The sequence below is a fragment of the Selaginella moellendorffii genome, unplaced genomic scaffold, assembly GCF_000143415.4.
Source record: "Selaginella moellendorffii unplaced genomic scaffold, v1.0 SELMOscaffold_21, whole genome shotgun sequence".
Classification (NCBI taxonomy): domain Eukaryota; kingdom Viridiplantae; phylum Streptophyta; class Lycopodiopsida; order Selaginellales; family Selaginellaceae; genus Selaginella; species Selaginella moellendorffii.
In genome coordinates this window covers 1,405,194-1,419,917 of record NW_003314282.1, presented here as the reverse complement: position 1 = coordinate 1,419,917, position 14,724 = coordinate 1,405,194, and the positions used below count along the sequence as shown (strand labels likewise).

Genomic DNA, 14,724 nt, shown 5'->3' with positions numbered 1-14,724 from the left:
GAGGCTCGGAAGCCAGGCCTATCGCGAGAAAACGAACGCCCTGTGAGCTTCCACGTCGAGGCATCTGGGGCCGTCCATTCTCAAACACTCCAGCGCAACGCGGGAGTGGTGGTACTTTTACTTAAAGGAGAGTCACTCGCTCGCTGGCTGGAAATCCTTTTAGACACAGGGAAGAACACCACCTACATTGGCGTGTGACTTCTTCCCACTTTGTTGGAGCGCCAGGAGCGATCGCGAGCTTGAGTTGGGTTGAATGGCACAGGCTGCTCTTCTCTCGCGCGTCACAACAGCCCTCAATGGGATCGCCCAGCAGAGGCTTTCATCGACGAGATCAAATGCCATTGGGGGATCATCGCAGCAGCTCCTAGGACAGAGGTTGGGTGTGGTTGTGGCACCGCAGCATTTCAGCAGCGCTAGCAGGATCGTTCGCACCTTTGCTCTCAAGAGCAAGGCTCCGGCAACGAGTAAAAAGGTAGCCTCGAAGAAGCCACTCTTTCCACTACGTTCAAAATCTTAGAAGAAGGTGTAGCGATTTGAGATTTACATTGTTTTGGGCAGTCGAAGAGCACTGTCGAGGATGGCATCTTCGGGACCTCTGGAGGGATTGGATTCACCAAGCAGAACGAATTGTTCGTGGGAAGGGTCGCAATGATCGGCTTTGCAGTAAGTTCCTCTCAATATGACAGTAACGATTACGTAGTAATCTTGCAAATCGTAGGCCTCGCTGCTTGGAGAGGCAATCACAGGAAAGGGAGTCCTGGCACAGTTTGATCTGGAGACTGGGATTCCATTGAACGAGACGGAGCCTTTGCTGCTCTTTTTCATCCTCTTCACCCTGTTGGGAGCCATTGGTGCTTTGGGTGACAGAGGCAAATTCGTTGACGAAACACCAGGGCCTATCATCGAACCGGGCAAAGGGTTTAAATCCGCCATTGGGCTGAAAGAAAAAGGTAACGTATTTCTCTAATCATCTCAGTGATCATATTTCTATGGTTTGATCACAGGCCCAGTGTTTGGATTCACCAAATCGAACGAGCTCTTTGTTGGTCGGCTCGCACAGTTGGGAATTGCGTTCTCTATAATTGGTGAGCTTATAACTGGCAAGGGAGCGTTGGCGCAGCTCAACATAGAGACTGGAGTGCCTATCACTGAGATTGAACCCCTCTTGTTGTTCAACATAATCTTCTTCTTCATTGCAGCCATCAATCCTGGGACGGGTAGGTTCATTGCTGATAATGAAGAAGAGTGAATGTACGGACTGATTTTGTCACAAACAACCTTAATTAAAAGTCCTTAAGATTAATTATAATCCAGTGGGGAATGATCAACACATGTCACCAAACTGACAGCTCGGCCCAGATTTTGTATAAGTGTCACCAGGCATCAGACCTCAAATATTAATCATGTAGAGTCCCAACCAAGAAAGAAACATCACTGACAGATTTCCCCAACTAGCTACAAGAACTATCAGAAATCCTATGGTGAGGGCATTGAAGTGCTAGAATGTGCTGTAGCCCATTCCCCACATTAACACCCTCTCACACCACAATGACTCAACTCAAGGTGCTTGTATGGGATGTTGCAAACCTCAAGACCTCTCTACACTCTAAATCACAATGGAAAATCCAAATCCTAACTCAAAATATAAGTTTTATCACACTTCCAAAAGATCATTGTTAAACATCTATGTTGTCATCCCTTTTACAAGTCTCAGATCCAGGATCCCAAACACAAATACTTGATTGTTAATCCTTTTGCATCATTAGAAAATCTTATATGTAAAGTTATTTATAGGCTTAAAAGTGGTAAGTAGCCTTATTACCATTTTCTAGCATTTCATTTTCTGATATTAAATTACATTTATAAGGAAAGTTCTATAATATTCACTTCTAAGTTGTATTTATTTTCTACAACTATTGAATAAAATTATTAATTATAGATTACTGCACCACAAAGAGCTGCCCTGATGAAGGATATGTTTCTGACAGCAAGGTAAACTCTTCCCTTCTAAAAAGACTCTAACCTGAAAAACTGATAAGGTGACAACATTATATTTTATCTAATTCTTATGGTTAAGACTAAATATTATAATAGTTTTAATGTTGAGGCCCAAACTAATCCAATAGCGAGAGCTTGTGCTACTCACAAAGTGGGCAACAATTGAACTCGTCGCTACTGGGCCATGTATAACAAGGCATCCCTTGACCGCTCTTTTGGCATTGACTCACCAAAGAAAAAACTTCATATTTTGTGTCACCAGCCCAACAGCTCTTGGTCTTACTTGAAAATGGACAATTTAATACATCACGAAAAGTTAGAATTGTCATGAAAATCATCACTAAGCTGCAAGGCTGAGTCACAATAGAGTTTTGGTATTGTTTTCTTGGCGTGCGAATGATTCCCTTACGTGGCATCTGGGACTATAGTGACGGTCCTGCCCACGCCTTGGTTCTTTGGGGCTGCATGCAGGCATGATTAATGCTCAAGGCCTCACAGAGCCCTCGCGAGGCTTCTTCAATTGCTTTAATTTTCTAGTTAAAGTAAAAATATTCAGTTGCTAAAATACAAATTAGCTTTGTGATAATTGTTTGTTAGTAAGTGTGTGTGTGTGTGTGTGTCTATATATATATATATATATATATATATATAAACTTTTTAGATATTGTAGATAACAATAAAATTATTAATTAATAATTTAAATGTTTTGTTTCTTCTTATTACCATTTTCTAACATTTAATCTTCCAATATTAAATTAAATTTATAATGATAGTGCTATGTAACACTCACTTATAGTTATTTTCTACAGCTATTGAATAAAAATACTAATTATAGTGTACACCTTAAATATAATATTAAGTATAAAGGGAAATATTTTTCTTATGTCTTTTATTTATATTTCAATTTTATTAGGAATTAGTTTTAGTATAGAATGTACAAAATTTGAATTTGGATATGAAGGAAGCACAAGTCCATCTGATATGCAAATTATTTTAAATGCTATTGATTCTATAATTTCAAGTATTACTCAAGATGGAGTATATCCAGAAGCTTGGTCAAATGCTATTACATTACCTTTATCTATAGGAATAGTTGTCATAAAATTATCACGGTTTGCTGGAAAATCTCCAAATTGTGCATCAAGTGGAAGCACAAATAAGATGGTAAAAGGGCATACTATTTATGATAGCTTAAGAAATTTATTGGCTTACAACTCTTTTAAAATTTTAAAGGCAGCTGCAAGCTATGCAATAATAACTACAAAAAAGTATCAAATTTATTATAGTCGTGATGGTTCTTATGAACCAGAAATTACCAACACCCAAAATTTAGAAACATTTGAGGATTGTGATATATTTAGAAGCACTCTTTATAGTGGTTTTAAGCAGAAGCCTCATCATAATTTATATACAAATGAATATTTAACATCCCCAAATTCTAATGTCATTTTATTTTTACATTTAAACTGTAACTTAGTTTTATATGTAGGGAGAAATAAGCTATGGCAAACTTTAACTATAAAAACTATTATTACTCCATGCTATTTGACATTACAAAATGATGGCAATTTAGTGTTGTATTCACATATTAATAAAGTTGAATGGTCTATAAATATATATTGTAACCCACAACCAATTTGTATTTCACCAACTTATCTTAGCGTGCAAGATGATTGTGATTTAGTATTATATTCTTCAGTATCACCAAATATAAAATTGTGGTCAACAAAAACAATATGTAGAAAGTAGCATATATATATAAATAGTGAATAAATTAATAGTTAAAGAAATAATGTGGCTAAATAGCAAAAAGCTTTCCACAACTGCCTACATTGCGTATCCTTGTGTGCTGTAGTGTTCTCGCTTTGGCTGCAGAGTGGACTTTCTCACTCCACTAAACGGAGCTGTTTTAAGCAGGCTGGAAACAAAGTCGTCATAGATTTGAGATCCTAAACTCCTTAGCCAGCTCCTCTTCTGGACATGAGCCATAACGTCATCCAGCTTCCAACTGAGAACTCTTATCACCATACAAATGCTTGTCCCAGATTTGGGGAGCCTTGGTCTCAAATACTGCACTGGGAAAAATCCAGTGCCTGTCAATGTTCTTCTTGCAACATCTCACGTTCATTGTCTGGTGGGCATTCAGACTCGCACTCGTTGCGAAAAGTTCGTGGCACGCCACCCCTGCTCGAGGTGCCACATGACTGGGCTGTAATATTCAAACATTTGGCAAGCTTTTGAAACACCAGCTCCAGCAGGTATAGTGCAACCTCGCAATCGATCTTCTTCGTGCCACTGAACTTGCTCACAGGTCCTAGAACAATCTCCACGAATAGATTGCATAGAAGGAACTAATCGCTGCCCCCCACATACATAAAGTTCCCAAAACCTTCTATTATGGCTGCGGTCTGGCTTGGACAATGTAAATCTCCTCCCCTACCGCACACCCTTCTATATCTTGCGGGCATCCAAAACTCTTCTCCAAAAACGTCCCTATAGCAGCAAGCCGCTGTCCCAGCGTCACCGAGTACTCCAAGTCCACCGACAGCTTCTTGGTGCTGTAATCCACCACTCTCTTCGAAACCTTGCCATCCGCGACTCCATCTCTCCCCGCCACGAACTCCTCGCTAAAGTTTGCAAATGCCACCAGCTTGACACTGCCATCCACCTTGTTCGCCGACAGCCTCCACGGCGTTCCTCTGGTTCCAGAGGCCAGAGTCTCTCCCAAGCCCGCCGCTAGTTCCCCCTGGACTATCTGAGCGTTTCGATCGATCGGATCCACCGTATGCAGGACAAAACTTAGATCCGGAGCCAGAAGTTCCTGCACTAGAACCGCCATTGATGCTGCCTTCTGTGGTACCTTTGCAACCCGCCTGCTAAGAACCGCTCTTCTTGTGTATAGAGAAGCCCACACCCCTGCTACTGCCTTGCAAAAGTTTTCGGGCTCTGATAGCTTCACGTTGGGGATGGAGTCGTAAAGCCCGGCCCCTGACATGCCGGCTAGATCTTCTACGTTGGCGCTGGACCTGACGATAAGTCGTGCGTCGGATGAGAAGCCTTCCGCAATTTTGCTCATCGCAGACTTTGGCAATCTCTGTGACGATACCAGTTCGCGTAGCTGGTTGCAAATCCCATCGAGCTCACCCTCCTCAACCTGAGCTGTTTCCGTTTGCTCTAGCAGGTCGTGAAACGTATCCATACTCCCACTGCTTTCTAATGCCCCCTCCATTGATCCGAAAGGAATTACTAGCCCCGGTGGTACCAAAAACTTGCATGAAACGCCATTGTTTTGTTCTGCAAAGGCAAAAAACTAAAAACTTGCACACAAAAATTGAAATACTTACCTTCAGCAGAGAGCTCGGCCAGCGTAGCTAGTTTCCCGCAAGCGCTCGATTTTGCACCTGCTGTCGCCAAATCTGCATCCTTGAGATCAAGGATAACTCCTGACGAGCTTTTGACCACCTACAAACGTATGTTTTCCCTTCCCAACATCAGCAGGTTGTAGCATAATCTTCTGATCCAAGACTGTCAACCATGGCACATAGCGCTCTCAACAAAACATGTACAACTACACCATTGACAGGGAAACAAGCAGTGGTAACACAGAACGGAAGACTATACCTTGCTTTCAGAAACAGAGGCTTCATCATGGGCACCCTTTTCTGTTTCTCTGGCCGTGGAGCTTGCTCCCTGCTCCGCTCCTTGAGTCGACACACGAACACCTACAGAAGAAGACTCCAGCCTGCAAAGCTGACGTTAGAACGTAGCAGAAGTGACAACAATAAACATACTTGATACTTTTACCAAGCAACGACCGCATTTCCTTGATTTTATCGTCGTCATCACACGTCACAAACACAACTTTCTCCTGCAGAACCACCGAGTAAGGACTCTGTCTGGACCATATTCTGCAGCATACCTGACGAGCTCGCACACCGAGATGAGACAAATGAGGGAGCTCCTGTTGAAGTATTACTCCGGCAACGTTGGGCCCAGCAGCGCGAACCTGTACTATCGCATCTCATAAAACATTTACTCGAGACAAAACTAGTATTACCTCCTCATCGCCGTCAGCTTGTTTCACCAGAAGTATAACTGGTCCCTCAGCTGACGAAGGCAGTGATCCAGGAACAATTTTCTGGACCTGCAACAATTCACAAGTCAAAATAATGCGCGTTTAAAAAGCCAGAGATGTCTTACCTCAAAAAGCTTTCCACACGCAATGCCGGGCATAAGAACATCCCAACCCTCGGTATGTAAAACAAAACGAATAGCCTTCAGGAGCAGCGTACATAGCTTCGAAAGCTGGAAAACAACACTGAAGGGGAAAACTAGAATAAAACGCCTCATACTAAAAACGAGTTTTCTACCTGGCCCTGATTTCTGCTTCGGCGTACGTCCGAACCGAATTCTCGGGGATCCCCAACGCATTTCCAAGGTTCTGTAAGATTGTATACGACTTCATCTAAAAGCAAGCATCTGTCTTTTACCTGTGCACGCTTTGGATACAGTTTAAGGAGCAAGTCTGAATATGTTTCGGCCATCCGATGCGTTCGATCTAATGTGGCTTTTAATCTTAAACCCCACATCCTGATATCCTCCTCACTCCCTAAAGACCCGCTCAGATTAGAAAACACAAATAGAATTATTGACATACCTTTACCGCAAATGCCATCCTTTTCCCAAGTCATGAGTTCATTCTCTATAGCAAGACATTCAGCTTGCTGCCATCCAGACAAGCCTAGCTGTCGAATGCCCAGCACAACTCCACCCAGCGGTTGCTTCCATTTGCTAGTACTTTTAGATTGGATTTCTTCGCTCAAAGATTTTGCTCCACCAGAGCTATCCATGGCATTGAGAAATCTGAGAGATTTGCAATGTTCATCAGTACACTAAATCTTATGAAACCATTGTTTTCACCTGCTCAACAGGACGAAAAAGTAGTCCTCAAGGCCAATCTCGGAAAGACGCCACTACAAAACAAGAAGCTGTCTGATACGCAAATACTCATCTGCAGCCTTTACCTTTTGCCGCATGGCAATAGCATCGTCGGACGCATCATTTCTTAGTCCACTTTCGAGGCCCTTCAAAAGAACAGCCCGAAGTCCCGTCAAAGCATGCATGGCACCGACTAGCATGTCCGAATTCCCACCATCCCCCACTTCGTCCAGTTTCTGCAAGAGTACGTGAGATATTAAAATTTATATAAAAAATAAAACAGAGAATGAACTTTGCACCTTCTTCTTTTCCATGAAATTATCCATCACGGAAATTTGTTGCTCATCTAGTGATGGACGCAGCCCATCCAAACGCTCAGTCAAACTAAAAAGGCACTATGTTAACACCTGAAATGTGCATAACTAAAGCAACGACTAGTACCTGCTAGCATTGAAGAAGTCCTTGAGCTCACCGTGAAAGATCTTGAGTTGCTCAACAAACGCCGCACTGTACTCTCCCGGTGTTTTGGTCACACGAGCTAATAATGCTTCTGTCGCAACCAAATCTTCTGGACCAGCATTTCTGTGCAGTTTGTTCTGGATTGTATGCTTTATCTCTTGCTACTTTTACAAATACACCACGTCATTAGCCAAAACGAAGTCGAATGTTCACAAATACCTTTAGATCGTGAGGGATATCATTTCTGTGAGCAATATCCCTTATACGTGTCAAAGGAACAGCCGCTGTGAACTCAGCCTTAAATGATGGCAAGCAAGGATGGATCTTTCTGATCACAACACGTTCCTAAAAACCAGAACGTTAACCAAGAAAAGTAGCTTATGTAAAATAAAACCTCTGTTGTTGTTGTTGTCTTGTCCGAATAAATGCTTTCAAGCTCCCGAAATATCATCCGCGAGATTTCGGCATGTTTGTTGGGTCGATAATGACCACCATCTTCAAAACATTGTATTTGACCTGTACTTATCCACTGCAGAAACACAAAGAAACTTAGAAGGTCATCCATATTCTCTATCTAGAATCCAGTCTACCTTAAGATAAGTAGAAGAATAAACAAGAGCGTCCAGTCGATCAGCCTTGCCTAGATCATCTGTTAGAAGATCCCGGACAACTTCCAACTGCACCGCACAGAAAGAAAAAAACACGGAATTAGCTGAGCATCTGTTGCATTTAGAAGAGTACCTTTCGCCACCAATTACCAGACTTTTTATCTCCTTCCACGATGCGCAGCGCCGCACCCTCTAGACCTGCGGTTTCCCATTTCCCTCCTTGCCTGCTCGTGTGCTCGTTAGCTTTCATGAAGGCAACGTTTTTGCCTTGCCATCCTTGCGAAAAAGACATATCACCATCGCTTGAAGCAGTCACGGTTTCCTTGGCCTTCTCCTTTTTATCTTTCTTTTCATGCACGGGCGCCTCGACATGAGCTTCCGCAGCAGCACCGTTAGTCGTCACCACCAAATCAGGATTCTCCCACTGAGACACTATTTCGCTCCCTCCGCTGGGAACGTCTAGCACACGGTTGGGACCTTCCTCCCACGTAAGTCTTCCATCTCCGGCCACAATGACGTACTTAAACTCAGCTCGATCGCCCGGACTCGCCTCAATGTCCGCCACCCAACCGGACTCCGTCCATGTCATGCTCACGTGATTTTTCCAAGACCCCATGAAATCGGCCGAGCCTATGACAGCGTGATGCTCCCCAAACTCGACTTGATGATCCAATCTAAGCCTGAATTTCACCTTGCCACCGTGACACCGGACAATCATCTTCCCTTTCCTGGAGAACAAAAACCAGAGAATGTGAGCTCATTCTCTCCCTGCTCTGAGAAAATCCGAAGAAATACCTGGTAGCACATTGTAACTGGCAGGATCGGAGCTGATTCCTCCACATTCCCTGACGGTGCCAAAGCGCAACGACGAGGCCGCTCTTCTGGCTGGAAACCCTACCTCGCAGCGCCGGATTCCACACAAACCTCGACTGCGCCGCGATGCAAACTCTCGTGTCGGAGATCGGCCTGAGCGCCATCGGCATTGCGCCGGACAGAGAATGCAGCGCCATCGCCGGCGCCTTCACTCTTCCCGCGCCTCCATCCCTCCCAAATCAATCCCTAAATTCCAGAAAGATCGAAGGTAATGAGAGATATTGCGCTTCAAGAGAAATGAGCCAGCATTGGGTGCCACGTGTCGCACTGTGATGGATGGACGTGTTCTTCGTGACAATTGTTTTTTGCTCTAAAGCGACAATAGCATTGTTTGATTCGCGTACGGGTAAACTTCTTATACCGTACCGTTCTTGCTGATCATAGAAAAATCAAAACAAAACAATGAGCTGGTTGTACATGATCATATAGAGGCCAGCGTACGAATGTTCACGGGATAAACATCCTCTAGCGTACCGTTCCACCATCGGTGTGCTGCGATGCTATTGAAGGCCTGCGAGGGATGGACCATGTCCCAGAACATAAAGTTGGATGGCTTCTCGCAAAATTCGCCACCGTCGAAGCACCATCTCCACGGCTGGTTGAGCGGGCAGCATCCTTGTACAGTGTTGCTAAATCCTGGAAGAAAGAACCAAGTTTGAGTCACACCACTGGAGCTGTGCTAAGTTACTGCATTGCAATCCAAAAAAGCCAATGAGCAAGCAAACACTAGCACTCAAACAAAAGCACTGAATCACTGAGCTCTTTGTTGGTAAATTCTGGAAGAAAATGCTAAGTTTGAATCACACCACTGAAGCTGTCCTAAGTTCCTGTAATCCAATCAATGAGCAAGCAAACACTGGAACTAAAACAAAAGCACTGAATCATTGAATCAGATCGCAGAAAGAAAAGAAAAACAATAACTCACACGCAAAGAGTGAAGCCATCGAAACGAGAAGAAAACAGTGCGATCACACAATTTTTAAGTGGATGAATGACGTACCGTAAGCGCGAGGATTGGACTTGACTTGGAGCATCAGACCTTCCATGTTGGCTGTGACAATGCGAGCTCCTCTCATGGAAATTCTCAAGCTGTCAAGGACCGACGCGAGGCCGAGGTTGAAAGACAAGGCCGCGTTCATGCCAGCTGAACCGCAACGTCCGAAACGTTGGTTCATTGGTATACATCCCACAGCACTCAAGTTCACAACCACGAACTTCCGAGCTCCCAACCGGTACAGCCTCTAGAAACACGGTAGAAATCACTAGAAGCTCGCGGAGGATCATCAAAAGTACCTCGAGCTGGAGAGCAAATTCCACCAGCAATCCGTCACGAAGGTCTATAGGAAGCTCCGTCCGGAAACGAAGAACGAAATTGTTGACATCGTTGTTGGCAGTGCAAATGTAGAAAATGGAGCGAGAGATGAGACTCATGGCACGCATTGGTCCAAGCCTGCGTACCAATCTAGACTGGACTTCTCGAAAACCATCCACTTGGTTTGCAAACGATAGAACAAAGCCCTGCAAAACGAATTCGCGAAAGCTGAGTTTGAGGATAGACATCCAAGAAATACGACAATGCTGATCATAGAACTCACTTACTTGCCCCGTCCATCGACCAATCCCCGAGCTGGCGGATCCGAAGCTCACACCTTGAGTGATGTTGTCACCAGCGCTGAGATATGGAGGTGGAAATGGAAGTCCCAAGAGCGAAGCTGTGAAAAAAAAATCTACACACGTTAGAGAAATTCATGAAAGTGAGGAGAGGAAGAGAAATCCATGAAAACGAAGATTTCTTACGAACCTAGGAAGTCGGGGATGAGCTTTCCATCGCAAAATCGCCCAGTTGCGGCGTGATTGTCGAAATTGTAGCCATAGGGAGGATGATTTGCCCTCGCGATCGTCGGCAGCATGTTGTTGTTGCCGGAATCGACGAGCGAGTCGCCAAATGCGAAGAGCGCCGGGACGATTTGTGCGCTCGCCATTCCCAGAAAGAACGCGAGCACCACGAGCGCCCGCATTGCCGATCCCAGCCACTCTCACAAAGAGACCGCATCCTCCCCTCCAAAAGAAAAGAAGAAAAAAGAAACCCTACCTCGAGGAGGTTGAAAGAGTGTGAGCTCATGCCTTCTCCATTTACCTATTTCTAGGGCTCCAGTCCAGCAATGGCGAATGGCGCTAGCTTGGCGCCATCGAGCTGGGCAGCATTCGCGGGATCCACGACCAGCAGCGCTAAATTCTCGCCTCTGCGCGTTGGATTCTCGCCAAAGAGAAGGATTAGGGCTTTGATCGTCGCGGCGCAGCTGAGGCCATCGCCGGCGGAGTCCGCTCGCACGCTCATGGAGGTTTGCTCCGAGGGGACGCTCTCCACATTGTCGAGCGACGGCTGGCCGATTGGAAGCACAGTCCAATTTGCATTGGATGTGAATGGATCCCCGGTGTTTTGCTTACGTCCACCGACTCTTCATGCGAAGAATTTGGGTGATGATAGCAGGAGTAGCCTCCATGCACAGGTGAGTGATGAGAATTTGCGCCGAGAATTCGATGGTTGTGACTGACACTTGTTTGGCAGCTCGATCAAAATGGTCGACGAGCGCAATGCACGTTGAAAGGACGTATCTCGAGAGCAGAAAAATCAAAGGTTGGTTGGTTTTCTCGGTGTTTTTCTTCTGTTTCTTATTTCATCAAGATGTAGCTCGATACAGTTTGGGAGCGTAGATTTGGGGAGGACTGTCCCGAAGAGCACGATTTGTTCACGATGAACGTGGAGGAAGTTTTCCAATGTCAGGATTTAAGCGAGGTATCCAACACCCTTTCTTGCTAGTTTTGGAATGAGCTGACTGGTTTATCTTCGTTAAACAAGGAAGAAGTTTGGGTCTCTGGAGTAGACTACACCGGTGCTACTTCCGACCCTTTGAAGGATTATGCCCCAAGGATCGTGGAAGACATGAACAAGAAAAACTGGGAAGACATTCTCCGATTTTGTAGAGTGTATGCTCATCTGGAAGCAGAGGTAAAATCTCAAACGCTGAAAGCTTTCCGTATATTGATTATTTGTATGAATTCAGGTCGAACAAGCGAGCCTCACTTGGGTGGATCGACTCGGTTTCGACATGAGAGTTCTAACAAGATCTCCACCACGTATCATGGAAATAAGAATACCTTTCGAGCGGGAGGCTCTGGACGAACGGGACGCTCGCTCTTTGCTGACGATGATGGGCCAGGTTGCGTGGGAGAAAGAGCGAAAAGTTGCCATTCCCGTTGCCAAGTGAGACCCTCCCTCTCTATCCAAGGTACATATATACTTCTCGAGAATTTCTACCACTTATAAACTTGAAAGAATGATTCAACTTTGTCGAGCAGCGAGCCTCCATTCAGTGACGGGCAAGACACTCAGCGTGGTCGATCTCATCTTCCACGCATCCAAGTTCTTCACGACAACCGGTTGCGTTCCATTGTTAAACATGAAGAGGCGAGCCTTGTCACCAGTAGCAAGCGTTGGATAGACGCGAGACGTGATACAAGCGCGTCCCCCTTGCACGAAAGTCTCCACGATGGAGTGATCCACCTACACAAGTTGCATCGCGCAACACCCAAGAAAGGATTAGAGCAAGCTCCGCGCACGATCCAATGCTTACTATGACACGCAACGAGAGCGAATCCTCCGTTGGGAGCCTGTGGAAGAGCGTTCCGTACACGGTTGTGTCAATTCCGGGTTCTAGAGATGATCTGGAAACATGGGGATCAGAGACGTGGATCGAAAACTTTAGCAAGAAGAAGCTTGCCTGCTTTGGTCGCTGCAAACTCTTGTTTCCCAACTTCCATCTCGTTTTAGTGTCATGTAGAAGTAGACTGCTGTCATCTCTTGCAACTTGTCTTCAGCAAGAACAAGGAGGCCAAAAGGGCCATAAACACCTCTGTGAGTTGCCCCACCTTGGCTGCAATCGTAATTCTCGCTCTCTGGAAGTGCGTCCAGCTTGCTTGCATCTGGATACTCAAATCCCACCTCAATGTCAAGCTGCACAAGTGAACAAAAAAGGTGGTGAGAGAGAAGTGAAGAAAAAAGGCATCTATACCTGTGCCCCTTGAGCTGCATCAACTTCTACCACGTCACCACCTTTGAGAAGCACATTTGATCTGCTCACTTTGTCATGCCTGAGGGCATCTACCTCCTCAATTGGCCATTGGATCAAGTTGGTACCAGTCAAGTTGTCAAGATACAAGATCCTGGGCAGTGTCTTTTCATGCAAAGACAAGTATGTGAGCCCAAGTGGAAAAAAAAACAATAAAATGACATTTTACCTGCACCGAAGACCACCCCTTCCTGATATCATCTTGCAGACTGTCCGATTCATTAGCCCATCCCCACAAGATCCTCCTCTGGTGCTTGGAATCAAAAAAAGTCTTGGAGGCATAATACTTGCCATAATCATACCTCAGCCCCAGCCCAACATCATTGTCAAGGGCATCAGGGATCCAAGTATGAGAGCTCTCAGAATACAGCCCAATTGCATAGTAGTCATGCTTGTCATCATCCAGGCTGGCCTTGAGAATGTGCTTAGTGAGCTCATTGGTCTGAACTTTGGATGTATCCAACCCATTGCTGGTGGCAGTTGAGACTGGATAGAAATCAATGCACTCCCACATCCCTGTGCCTTGAACAGTGTGTAGATACTCCTCCTCCAGCTCCCAGTGCAGGAAATCAAAGGTTTTGTAGATGAGAGCCAGTCCAGCCCTGCCCTTTTTGGCACCAATTGCAATTCTCCACAGCCCATCAGCCTCCAGCCATGCTGTTGTTGGATCCCTGAAGTCTTTAGGAGCAATCCCTGGTGGTGGCACCAGAATGGGATTCTCTGGGATTTTGATCCACTCCCTCAGGAGTGGATCTGAGGTGTTGAGTGGAAGAGCGAGATTTTGGACCTGAACAGAGGCATTTGTGGAGCCAGTGTAGAGCATGATCACTTGACCATTGGGGAGGATTGTTGCAGAGCCAGACCACACTCCATCTGCATCATACCACTTGTCTGGCTGCATTGCCAGATCCATATGTTGCCAGTGGAGGAGATCAGTGGACACAGCATGGCCCCAGGAGATGTTTCCCCACTCTACTCCATATGGATTGTACTGGTAGAACAAGTGGTAGTAGCCTTTGTAGAAGAGAGGACCTGGTATAGTCATAGAATTCATTGATGTCAGTAGAGTTTTTGAGAAAGATCTTGAGATCTTACCATTTGGATCTGGTGAGGGAAGAATGTCCAGCAGAGGAAGATAGATCAGGGAAAATTGTCCAGCAAAAGATGATAAATCAGAGAGGTTTCATGGAAATCTTTTGCAAAAGCTTACCGTTCATCCAGTTGTTCCGCGGTTGGAAATGGAATGCCGTTCTCTCGCTGGCCAAGAAACCCCCGTCCGGAGCAATCCGTGAGAAATTCTCGGTGTTGCTCGAAGGAAGTGAGATCCAGAAAAAAGTTCCAGCGACGACGCAGCAAATCCCCACCAGCGTCAGGACTAGATCAATGCGTCTGTTCCTGGAATTCTCCGTCGCCGCAGTGGGATTTGAATGAATCTCCTCCGCCTCCTCCCCTGATGGGAGCTCCGCATAGCTCCGCTGAGATTCGGGATCCATGGCGCGCGCCTCAAGCCCTTCTCCTCTCACTCAAAGGCTATCGAAAGTTTTGTCTATTTATTTAATTTTAGCCCTGTTTAAAATTACAATAATTGTTTATTGTAAAAAGAATATAAATCGTGCTAACTGCATAACGACAACCACAGAAAACGAATCCAACACTTTCGAGAGGAGCATACGAAAAACGGGCTAAATTTTGCATTGGCTCACAATAAAAAATCCACA

At 45.2% G+C, this 14,724-nt stretch overlaps 5 protein-coding genes across 6 annotated transcripts; 2 read left to right on the top strand and 3 right to left on the bottom strand.

The window, feature by feature from the left end:
• The first annotated feature begins 96 nt into the window (after positions 1-96).
• LOC9638213 (photosystem II 22 kDa protein, chloroplastic) lies at positions 97-1,309 on the top strand. Its single transcript, XM_002973367.2, has 4 exons — positions 97-472; positions 559-663; positions 719-950; positions 1,005-1,309. Exons 1-4 carry the CDS (start codon positions 254-256, stop codon positions 1,247-1,249), a joined length of 801 nt encoding a protein of 266 aa, XP_002973413.1. The 5' UTR covers positions 97-253; the 3' UTR covers positions 1,250-1,309.
• Positions 1,310-4,313: 3,004 nt separating this feature from the next.
• On the bottom strand, positions 4,314-9,082 carry LOC9638212 (phosphoglucan, water dikinase, chloroplastic). 2 transcript variants are annotated; one of them, XM_024678274.1, is made up of 19 exons: positions 8,799-9,081; positions 8,137-8,731; positions 7,986-8,072; positions 7,790-7,924; positions 7,615-7,740; positions 7,378-7,556; positions 7,236-7,320; positions 7,023-7,172; positions 6,919-6,971; positions 6,656-6,861; positions 6,489-6,607; positions 6,369-6,439; positions 6,199-6,316; positions 6,056-6,142; positions 5,918-6,004; positions 5,790-5,866; positions 5,620-5,740; positions 5,343-5,460; positions 4,314-5,292 (listed from the first exon to the last, which is right to left on the bottom strand). In XM_024678274.1, exons 1-19 carry the CDS (start codon positions 9,011-9,013, stop codon positions 4,394-4,396), a joined length of 3,528 nt encoding a protein of 1,175 aa, XP_024534042.1. In that variant the 5' UTR covers positions 9,014-9,081; the 3' UTR covers positions 4,314-4,393. The 2 variants fall into 2 exon arrangements, with proteins under 2 accessions (XP_024534042.1, XP_024534041.1); XM_024678273.1 differs by having other exon boundaries at positions 6,489-6,861; positions 8,799-9,082.
• A 124-nt stretch (positions 9,083-9,206) lies between these two features.
• On the bottom strand, positions 9,207-10,972 carry LOC9641682 (GDSL esterase/lipase At1g71691). The gene is made up of 5 exons (XM_002973165.2): positions 10,678-10,972; positions 10,476-10,588; positions 10,170-10,394; positions 9,877-10,117; positions 9,207-9,512 (listed from the first exon to the last, which is right to left on the bottom strand). The coding sequence occupies exons 1-5, from the start codon at positions 10,892-10,894 to the stop codon at positions 9,298-9,300; spliced, it is 1,011 nt and encodes a 336-aa protein (XP_002973211.1). The 5' UTR covers positions 10,895-10,972; the 3' UTR covers positions 9,207-9,297.
• On the top strand, positions 10,967-12,223 carry LOC9638211 (glutamyl-tRNA reductase-binding protein, chloroplastic). Its single transcript, XM_002973366.2, has 5 exons — positions 10,967-11,386; positions 11,446-11,514; positions 11,569-11,673; positions 11,737-11,886; positions 11,942-12,223. Exons 1-5 carry the CDS (start codon positions 11,039-11,041, stop codon positions 12,143-12,145), a joined length of 876 nt encoding a protein of 291 aa, XP_002973412.2. The 5' UTR covers positions 10,967-11,038; the 3' UTR covers positions 12,146-12,223.
• Positions 11,890-14,536, bottom strand: LOC9641681 (acid beta-fructofuranosidase). The gene is made up of 7 exons (XM_024678275.1): positions 14,217-14,536; positions 14,102-14,110; positions 13,176-14,038; positions 12,950-13,111; positions 12,659-12,891; positions 12,512-12,602; positions 11,890-12,441 (listed from the first exon to the last, which is right to left on the bottom strand). Exons 1-7 carry the CDS (start codon positions 14,497-14,499, stop codon positions 12,220-12,222), a joined length of 1,863 nt encoding a protein of 620 aa, XP_024534043.1. The 5' UTR covers positions 14,500-14,536; the 3' UTR covers positions 11,890-12,219.
• Between the last annotated feature and the right edge of the window lie 188 nt (positions 14,537-14,724).